At 41.3% G+C, this 10,757-nt stretch overlaps 1 protein-coding gene across 1 annotated transcript in view; it reads right to left on the bottom strand.

Annotated features, from left to right (window-relative positions):
• ADAMTSL1 (ADAMTS like 1) overlaps window positions 1-10,757 on the bottom strand; it is a 475,524-nt gene that overhangs the window by 195,200 nt on the left and 269,567 nt on the right. The window contains exon 16 of the mRNA XM_024126824.3: window positions 5,096-5,306. Coding sequence (XP_023982592.1) covers window positions 5,096-5,306 — 211 coding nt within the window. The remainder of the gene's footprint in view (window positions 1-5,095; window positions 5,307-10,757) is intronic.

The raw sequence follows: 10,757 nt of genomic DNA, 5'->3' as shown, positions 1-10,757 counted from the left end.
GCCCGCGAGCCACAACTACTGAGCCCACGTGCTACAACTACTGAAGCCCGCGCGCCTAGAGCCCGTGCTCCGCAACAAGAGAAGCCACTGCAGTGAGAAGCCCGCGCACCGCAACGAAGAGAAGCCCCCGCTCACCGCAACTAGAGAAAGCCCGCATGCAGCAGCGAAGACCCAATGCAGCCAAAAATAAATAAATAAAATAAATTTATTTTTTAAAAAAATCCTTTCTATTTCAGATACAGCAGTGTGTATAATAACCTAAATGGGAAAAGAACTTGAAAAAGAATAGATACATGTGTATATATAACTGAATAACTTCGCTGTACACCTGAAACTGACACAACATTGTTAATCAACTATACTCCAATATAAAATAAAAATTAAAAAAAAGTTCCTAGAACTGCATTGGGTACATCGTAAGTGCTGCTCTTTTTAGAATAAGAAGAAGCTCCTGAAATGTATCAAGTGCTCCATAAATGAACAGGCACACTTGCCATGGACCTTTTCAGACAATTCTCTATGTTTTACACACCTGCATGGGTGTGGTGGGTTCTCACTGAGACTGGGTTACTGCTGTTAGTGACCTGATGGTCTAACTCAGGAGTCATGGGAAAGCAGCAGGTAAGGTGGTATGTGACTGTTAAATGAGCAGCACTGACCGTGAACGCCACGTGGCTGCAGAGCAGGAGGGTAGTAGAGGAGTCCTGGTGGGAGAGGTGGGACTCCTGCTGGCTTTGACAGGCAGAGGGGAGGGGAACTGCGGGTGGGCAGGAAGAAGCGGGAGGAGAATGAATGCACAAGCAGGGATGGGAGAGCCACAGTTAAGAGACGGGCCGGGGCAGACGTGCAGAGGAATGAAGGCCTGACTAAGCCATTGGGCTTTACTATATGGCAATGGAGAGTCACTGAAAAAAGTCCTAGCAGAAGACTCTCATGATCAAGGTGTCTCAGACTGACTCATGCATCTGTAACAGTGGTTCTCAATCATGGTGCTGTAACACACCGGTTGTGAAAATGATCTCTCGTGAGGTGTATAAAAAGTAATATAACGGATGGACCTAGAGATTATCATATTAAATGGAGGACTTCAGACAGAGAAAGCCAAATATCACATGGTATGACTTATATGTGGCATCTAACAGAGTGGTGCAAATGAACTTATTTACACAACAGAAATAGACTAACAGACATAGAAAACAAACTTACGGTTACTGAAGGGGATGGCAAGGTGGCGGGGGGAGATAAATTAGAAGTTTGAGATTAGCAGATACACACTACTATATATAAAATAGATAAACAACAGGGTCCTACTGTATAGCACAGAGAACTATATTACAGACATAGAAAACAAACTTACGGTTACTGAAGGGGATGGCAAGGTGGCGGGGGGAGATAAATTAGAAGTTTGAGATTAGCAGATACACACTACTATATATAAAATAGATAAACAACAGGGTCCTACTGTATAGCACAGAGAACTATATTCAATGTCTTGTAATAACCTATAATGGAAAAGAATCTGAAAAAATATATATAAAACTGAATTGCTTTGCTGTATACCAGAAAGTAACACAACAATGAAAATTAACCATACTTCAATAAAAAATTTAAAAAAGTAATATACAGCCAACACCAAAGATGATGATGATGAGGAGGAGGAAGAGGAGGAGGAGGAGGAGGAGGAGTATGTGTGTATATTTAATAAATTAGACAGGATTCAGGAGACTAATGCACTAAATATGTAAGTGTTTCAGAAGCCAACCAAAAAAACCCAACAAGCTATTATAGCTAAAATGATAAAGATAAATATTAAGTGAGTCCTTCACACAAGATCAAAGATGAAAACCAAGGGATGCAGTAGTGAGTAAGAGGTAGAACTGAAATAAAGATGGCCCCCTAAAATCCAAAGTTAGAATTAGAAATTAGATCTGTGTTTCATTTCCACATAATTGTTTCTAAACTAAAACGTTAACATAAATCTCTGGACTCCATACTTGTCTCCTCGGACCTATAAAATGTATAAATCTTGGCTACTTGTTACTTGTCAGGCAAATGCTCTACAATGGACAAAGGAGTTGCATTCTTAGCTGGTAAATGACAATTTACATAATTTATGTTTTTTTCCCCAGAAAGCAAAGCATAGGTAATACGCATGAGGTCAGTGGTAGCCCATTATTCAAAAAGCAAGGAGGGGGAGTTTCTCTCCTCAGGCAGGCCAATGTCCATCAGGTTGTAATCTGTCTTCCTTTAAATGAAGCATTTGATCCACGCTCTTCTCTTCTTTCATATGAAAAAAGACCATAAACTGGCTATTGAAGGATTAGAGACCTCAGCACTATCTCCTGGTACATCCAGGCAGCTAAATGGAAAAGACCATGTACGTGCACTGCAGGTCCCCTCTCCCAGCAAGGACTGCCAAGGGACCAGAGGGCTGACCAGGCAAATGGATGGTCAACAGCTGATGTCTTAACTAAGTGGCGTCCTAGGACAACAGCCAATTAGCCTGGAGACGCTTAAATTACTCCTGACTTATTCCATAAGCATAAACAATGACTTCCTCTCTCCTAATAAGTGGTCAGTAATAGCTGATTTTGCCTAAAAAACTTAACTAAAGAAGTAGGATTCTAGGAAATAATATAAGAAGAATAGTCTATTGTTTCCTCTAGGTTCAGAGAGATTCCTAAAAGTGACCAAGGATTCCTATGCACCAAATGTTTAACAGGGATTTTTCTCTGGAAGATAGAATCCCTGGTGGCTTTCACTTTCTATGTTCTTTATTTCTTATTATGTTTGAATATTTTTCACAATTATTATGCATTGGGTATGAAAAAGATCTTTATGCATTGGGTATGAAAAAGATCTTTTTAAAAATCCTAATAAAGTATAGCCAGTGGTTCACTGGCTAAACTTCAAAGAGTTTTTACTATTACTTTCCTGATCTGAAAAATGGACTTAAATCCAACTCATCTCAAAGTCTTCTCCCTAATGGAAGGAAATAGAAAAAGTTTTCAAAATAAATTCATGTCTTAACAGGCCCAAGGGTGATGGAAAGTGGAAGAGTAATTGACTCTTTAGAAATCAACTGTTTCAAACAGGGCCACCGGGCATGGGGTGGCAGTGTTGGCAACAGACCGGAAAAGGTCATGTATATGGATGTGCTGTAAAAACTGAAAGAACAGCATAGGTCACTGCCATCATTCAGCAGCATGTGTGGCTACTGAAAGAGGATGGTGTTTCACTGACTTTCACGGTCAATATTATTACCTACAACTACGAAACAAACCTATCAGTAGGATATAAAGTAAAAAATTTCAGGGCTTGTGGGCAGTACTATTGACCTATTCATTCATTTTGTTATTCAATAAACATTTTACCCAGAACTTATTAGGTACTTAATGGCAACACAAACTAATAATACAGGGACTTAGTTTCAACAGTAGAGGTTGATTGGGCTGACCTCATCCTTTCTTAGTGTTATCATGGGTTAGTGGTGCAGCATGAAGCTGAAGTATACTTAAAAGTAAAAGTATAAACGCACCAGAAATCAGGAGACCTGGGTTCTGGACCAGGCTCTATGACCTTGGGCAAAACCGTATCTAGGACACAGTTATATCATCTGTAACTAAAATGAAGACAATAAAATCTACTTTTCACTGGACTATTGTGAGGATTAACTTCAATTTGGTGTGTCACAATATATATTTCTTAACAGAACGTGGTACATAGATGTTCAAAATATATAACATTCTCTTGACTTGCACAAACCATCACACAGTAGCATGGACTTTACAAACCTAGCCATATAGTACATTTAAGCTCAAAAAGGATGTATATATAGTCAATGTCTGTTTCTAGATGCTTTATACGTTAGTGTGCTCACTCATTACTGTTTGATTCCTTGGGTACTTTGCTAAATCACAGCCCCAAGAAGGGGAAGGAAGAAGGAAGGGGCTCTGCCCACTGGCTGTGAGGAAGCAGAGAGGACGCATGGAAATGGCAGCTCTTTGTCTCGGCACCAAGGCTGTCTTCCTCTCTCCTTCTCAGTTGGATGACCACATGATTTATCATTCTAACTGGGACACTTCTGAGAGTGAAAAACTGTTTCAGTAAAAGGAGGATGTAAGTCCCCCTCACCTTTCAGGCTTACTTTTTGTGACTTTTGTTGTCACTTTAAAACTACGTCTGATATTCTAATAGGGAGGCAATTGTACAATAAGATTTTATCCAAGTAATCAATCTAAAATCCTGTATTTTTTAAAGGCATGCAAAAAGGTTACTTAACTAAAGTCTGATAAATATACATTAATTTTAGAGAGGATTTGAGGATAAAATAAATGTATTTTTATTATTATAATATATGCTTGAGAATGGGGTCAGCAAACTGTTCTGTAAAGGGGCAGAGTAAATGTTTTAGGTTTTGTGGGCCATATGGTCTCTGTCACAACCAAGCGTTTCTGCCCTTATAATGCAGGAACGTCACAAAAAACACATAACAGAGTGGGTGTGGCTGTCTTCCAATAAAAGTTTATTTACAATAATTGGTTGTGAACTGGATTTGGCTTTGGGCAACAGTTTGCCAACCCTTGCTTTAAACAATAGTTCCCCACGGCTCAGGAAAATTTTCAAAGTCTGTAATTAACTCGACTCCTAACGTTCTATTTTGCTAAGGAATTATGTTTGAAAAAAAAAAGAAAAGCCATTGCCTGGTATCTTTATCTCTTTGAATTTTAAATAGCAAAAGCTAGAAAAAGCACACATTCAGAAAATGTAGCTTTATGGAAATTTACCCACCACACAGTCCTTATTAAAAAAATTTTTCCTTAGCTCAGTGAAAACTTTGTCATGAATATGTTCAGGTTAAGAGATGGTCATTTGAGTTGCCTTTGGAGATCACTGGGGGTGGTACAGTAGAAAGAGCTTGGTAATTGTAATGAAAAGATCTGGATTTGAATAAGGTTGGGGAAGTACTAAACAAGGAGGGATGAGCAGATCTTGGACAGTCCTTTAACGGGACAACACTCTCACAGAGCACTTTCCCTGTCCCGAATCACTGCTGCAAACACAAACTCCAATACTGGGTAACCCCAGAACTCACCGGCTGCCACTGCGCAGGGTACCAGGCTGGGGGGCAGTTGAAGCGGTTACAAGCTTGCACCGTGTTGGGCTTGGGCTGGTGACACAGCTCATCAGCCAGGATTACTGTTTCATTCATCTCTCTGGAAAGTAGGTGGGAGCAGGAGACATCTCTGGTCTGCAGGCCAACCCCACAGGTGAGACTACATGGACTCCACTTGCCAATTTCCCACCTGGGAAGAAATCAGAGCCAGAGAGGAAGAGGACACCCTGAGCACTTGTGTAGAGAACAGTTCCCATGACGTCAAATGTTACCTAATGGAGTAAAAACACCTACCTGGGTATTGGGGAAGTTCTAGCACAAGATTGGCTAGGAATTCTATCCCAAACCTAGAACCCATCCTTTCCCTTCATGCTCTAGAATTCATTCAGAGTAAACAAAGAGGGTGATAAAATGGAACCTCCAATTTTTACCCACAAAATCACCAAGAATGGTCACAACCATGTCTCTTTTGATGAAACATATAAGCTTCATCAAAATAAGAGGGTATGTTAGATAAGATATAAGTTGAGCGCATAAAGGCTTTGGTTACCACATACTGAATAGTGGGTCTAGAAGAAAGCTTTCTGCTCATCTCTCTAGCCCCCATTCTTAGCAAGACTGAAAAATCTGTGCTTGTTTTTCTTTGGCTTCAAAATGAAAGGTTGCCGGTTCCAACTTCCTTCAAGCTTCCATCATAGCATAGAAACGTCTCAGTCTTATGTATGAATATCATCACTGCCTGGGACTGGAGAACGTAACAAAAGTGAGAGTTGCTAAATAGATTACTCTTCTTGAGGAGGAATAAGTGGAGAGAACAGCTCATTACCTAGAAGAGGAAGTCAAACACACAGATGAGTTAAGTGTATGAACTGGCCATTCCAAATGGCCAAGTCTTGACAAGTACGTTTAGAGTGACCTAAGGGCCTGTAAAAACAGTCTCACTGCGTTTCCCTGTTGATTGACGCAGCCTCCAAAGTGGGAATAATAAAGAAACACCTCAGTTGCTTGGGCTTGGAGTGAGAAGTGTTCTTTATGATCAGTTTTAGAAAATTCTGTTTACAGCATGAGACACAAAGATTCTACAAACAGGAGTTAGCCAAGAAAAGCATGGCAAGTAGATCCTTCAGTAGCTAGGCCTGCCTAGCTTTTGTAGCCAGCCCTGAAAATTGGTTTAAAAGTCTCTGGCTTTAATGTTTTTCATCAGGCTGTAAAACTGAGTGTAGCTATCTCAATCTTTTCAACTACTCTGATAGGTAATTACCTTTCCAACCCCTATTTCCACAACCTCCTTTCCTACCCTTTATTTAAACCGTATCTGTAATGAAGTACTTTGTTATTCTCGATTTATGCCCCCTGGTTTTCTAGCTCTGTCTTTACTGAAGCTGTTACTCCTAATTTGGAATACTTTTGGTCTTTCCCTTGCCCCTCTAAATTTCTTCCATTTCTATATATCCAAATTTAACCCATATTTAAAGGATTGTATCCACATCTGCTCCAGACAATGAACATTTTCTCAGTTGTATTACAGTTATTCAGTCTGTCAAGGACCCTACTAGAATATACACCTCTTGAAGGCAAGGTCCGTGTCTGAGTCGGTTTTGTATCTCTCGCAGGGTTCTTCATAGCTAATGTATATGGTTAATGTCTATGGTTAATACTTTTTTTTTAGATGGTTAATGTATACGTTTACTACTAGATAGTTAATGTATATGGTTAATTTTTTTTTTTTAATAAATGAGCAAATGGAAGGGACCTACCATCATCATGAGCACCTTACACACATTATCTCATTTAATTACTTCCAGAACACTGAGTTGGGCTCTACTGATTTTCCCTATTTTAAAGTTGAAGGAATCTGAGAATCCAAGAGGCTGCTTGCCCAAATACCCATAATTAGTAAGTAGTGAATCCAGGATTCAAACTTGGGTGTGTCTGGCTCCAAAGCCTTTGTACCTTCTATTATACATCATCATCTTATCTCCGGAAAATACCTTGAGAACTGTCTTACAAACATTCATAAAATTTTAAATGAATAAAAGAGGAGAGGCTGGGTTGAATATATTTCTTTTAGATCCTTGTATGAATGTCTATAAACTTATTTTTAGATCCCTAGCTTGGGTAAATTCCAAGCTTCAAAATGTTGTGGGCTATTGGTTTTAAAAATATGTCCACACCAATAAGGCAGAATGGATGCTATGTGACTTCCAAGGCTAAATCAGAAAGAGGATGTAGCTTCCACTTGGCTCTCTCTCTTTGATTGCTCACTCTAGGGGAGGGCAGCCACCATGTCATGAGGACCCTGAGACAATCTGGAGGAAAGTCCACATGCAAAGGAACTGGGGCTGCTCACCAACAGTCAGCACCAACTTGCCAGTGACCTGGGACACTGGCCCATGCTACCTTGAAAGCAGCTCTGCTGGACCACGTCTGGCCTTCAGATGATTTCAACCTCACGAGACACCCTGAGCCAGAACTGCCTTTCCAAGTTGCTCCCAGATTTCTCATTCATTAAACTGTGAGAGGCAATAAATGTTTATTTTTGTTGTGAACCCCTAGGTTTTGGAGAAATTCATTATGCAATAATAGACAACTAGTACAAGTATATATTCTCTCCCTAAAACTTGCATATGTTCATCAAAAGACATATATGAGAAGGTTCAAAGAAGCACTATTCCTAATAGCTCAGCTGGGGAACAACCTAAATGTCCATCAGCAGTTGAACGGATAGATAATTATGATATATTCATACAAACCTTGATAGAACAATGAAAAGAAACTACTACAACAACAAGCAACATGGCTGAATCTCCCAAACATAAAACTGAGTGAACAAAACCACAACTGCAAAATCCACAGTGTGATTTCATTTACATAAAACTCAAAAACCAAAACTAATCTACCACAATGTTAGAAGTGAGGGTGGTGGTTACCCTTGGTGGGTAGTAACTAGAAGTAGAGTACGGTGGGGGGAGGGGGAGGGTTTCTGGCATGTTATCTTGATCTGGGTGCTGGATCTGCATTCTCGGTGTGAAAAATCACCAGGCCACACGTGCAGAATTTGTGCACTTTTCTCCATATCTGTCGTGTTTCAAAAAAGGATTTTTTCCTTTTTTCCTCCCTCCCCCCTCCCACTTTCAAGAGAAACACTAAAATACTGTGGGTGTAAGATAGAATCCAACAACTACACCCAATGCTGCTGACCACTCTATGGATGTCTCACAAAGGAGCCGCTTGCACAGCGAGTGCTGGCCCAAGGCTGAAACTTGCCCTAATTTGGTCCCTACACCGCTGCTGCCCCTATTCCTGCCCTCACCTCTGGCAGAACTTCAGTCACTGGGATCTTGAAGCAGAGGCATCTGGCAGCCATGAGGCCACTTCAATGCTGCTGGAAAAACTCACAAAACAGACATATCTGCTTACTCATGATAAAGGTACATTGCTTTCTCAAGGGAAGGAGGGCAGCAGAAGCTATCTGTGTATTAAGCACTTTGCTGATTCTGGGTCAAAGTATTTTAATCAATTTAGGCCAAATGAGGGAAAACAGAGAGATGCCCTCGCTGCTGCTCGTCTGCATAGGGGCTTCGATTGTGAGTGCTGGGTCCTGCTGGCTGCCAACAGCTGCCTCCCTGTATTCTGTGCCTTTGGCTCTTGCTGGCGGAGGGACTGTAAGGCTGGTGGGACCCAGCCTGCGGGCAGGATTAGCTGTAGCTGGCAGCCTGGGAGACACTGACAGGCCTTCCCTGGGATTCTGGGTTATGGCTTCTCATAAGCCCAGTGCTGAGGAGGACAGGGGTTCTGGACATCAGAGGGCGAGAGCGTTTGTGCTTCTTCCCCCACTTTGTCTGGTTGACTTTAACTCATCTTTTCATCTTCGCTGAAAAATGTTACTTCCTCAGGGAGGAAGCCCTCAACTGGGTAAAATTTTCCTCTATGATACGGTTCCACGAATACTCTCCATTTGGAACTCCTCAACACACTCGGTTTTTTCTTTTGTTATATCGTGGTAAGAACACGTACCATGGGATCTACTCTCTTAACAAAATTTTAAGTGTGCAATACAGTGTTGTTGTCTCTAGGTACAGTGTTGTACAGCAAATCTCTAACACTCATCTTGCTTAACTGAAATTTTATGCCTGTTGATTGTAACTCTCCATTTCCCCCTCTCCTGAGCTCCTGGCAAGCACCATTCCACTCTTTGATTCTATGAATTTGACTATTTTAGATACCTCATATAAGTGGTATCATGCAGTATTTGTCCTTCTGTGACTGGTTTAGTTAACTTAGCATAAAGTCTTTAAGGTTCATCCATATTGTTACACATTGCAAAATTTCCTGCCTTTCTAAGGCTGAATAATATTCCATTGAAAGTATACATCACATCTTTATCTATTCATCTGCCCATGGGCATTTAAGCTGTTTCCACATCTCGGAAACAGCTACTGAGAACAGTGAGTGCTACAATGAATCTGAGAATGCTAGTATCCCTTCAAGTTCCTGATTTCAATTCTTTTGGATAAATATCGAGAAGTGGCATTGCAGGATCGTGTGATAGTTTTTTGGTTTTTTTTGTTTTGTTTTTGTTTTTTTGTGGTACGTGGGCCTCTCCCTGTCGTGGCCTCTCCCGTTGCAGAGCACAGGCTCCAGACGCGCAGGCTCAGCGGCCATGGCTCACGGGCCCAGCAGCTCCGCGGCATGTGGGATCTTCCTGGATTGGGGCACGAGCCCCTGTCCCCTGCATCGGCAGGTGGACTCTCAACCGCTGCGCCACCAGGGAAGCCCCGTGTGATAGTTTTATTTTTAATTTTTGGAGGAACCACTATACTGTTTTCTACAGTGGCTGCACCATCTTGTACTTCCCCCAACAGTGTGCAAGGGTTCCAATTTCTCTACATTCTTGACAACACTTGTAGTCTTTGGTCTTTTGATGATAGCAATCCTGACGGGTCTGAGACGATATCTCATTGTAGTTTTCGTTTGCATTTCCCTGATGATTGGTGACACTGAGCATTTTTCATATATCTGTTGGCCATTTGTATGTCTTCTTTAGAACGCACCTGTAATCTGAGTATCCTGCTCGACTATTACCTTGATGAGAGCATGAGGTTATGCCTGTTTTGGTTTACCACTCGTTATGGGTTTAATTGTATCCCCCCAAAAGATATGTTGGAGTCCTAACCCCCAGTGCCTCAGACTGTGACCTCATTTGGAAGTAGGGTCATGGTGGATGTAATCACTTAAGGTGAGGTAATCCTAGAGTAGGGTGGGTCCTTAATCCAATATGACAAGTACCTCATAAGAAGAGAGAGAGACAGCCAGGGAGAATGCCATGTCATGACAGAGACAAAGATGACAGTGATGCATCTACAAGCCAAGGAATGTAGAGGATTGCCGGTAAACTCCAGAAGCTAGAAGAGGCAAGGAAGGATTCTCCCTCACACGTTTCAGGGACCATGGCTCTGCTGACATCATAATTTTGGACTTGATTTTTGCCTCCAGAACTTTGAGAGAATAAATTTCTGTTGTTTTAAGTCACCCCATTTGTAGTAAATACTTTGTTATGGCAGCCCTAGGAAACCAAACTGCAACCTCAGTGCCTAGCACAGTGCCTGGAACATAGCAGATGCTCAGGAAGGACGAGGTG

This window comes from Physeter macrocephalus, chromosome 9 (genome assembly GCF_002837175.3).
Source record: "Physeter macrocephalus isolate SW-GA chromosome 9, ASM283717v5, whole genome shotgun sequence".
Classification (NCBI taxonomy): domain Eukaryota; kingdom Metazoa; phylum Chordata; class Mammalia; order Artiodactyla; family Physeteridae; genus Physeter; species Physeter macrocephalus.
The sequence above is the reverse complement of the archived record's forward strand: the minus strand, read 5'-3'. Positions and strand labels throughout refer to the sequence as shown.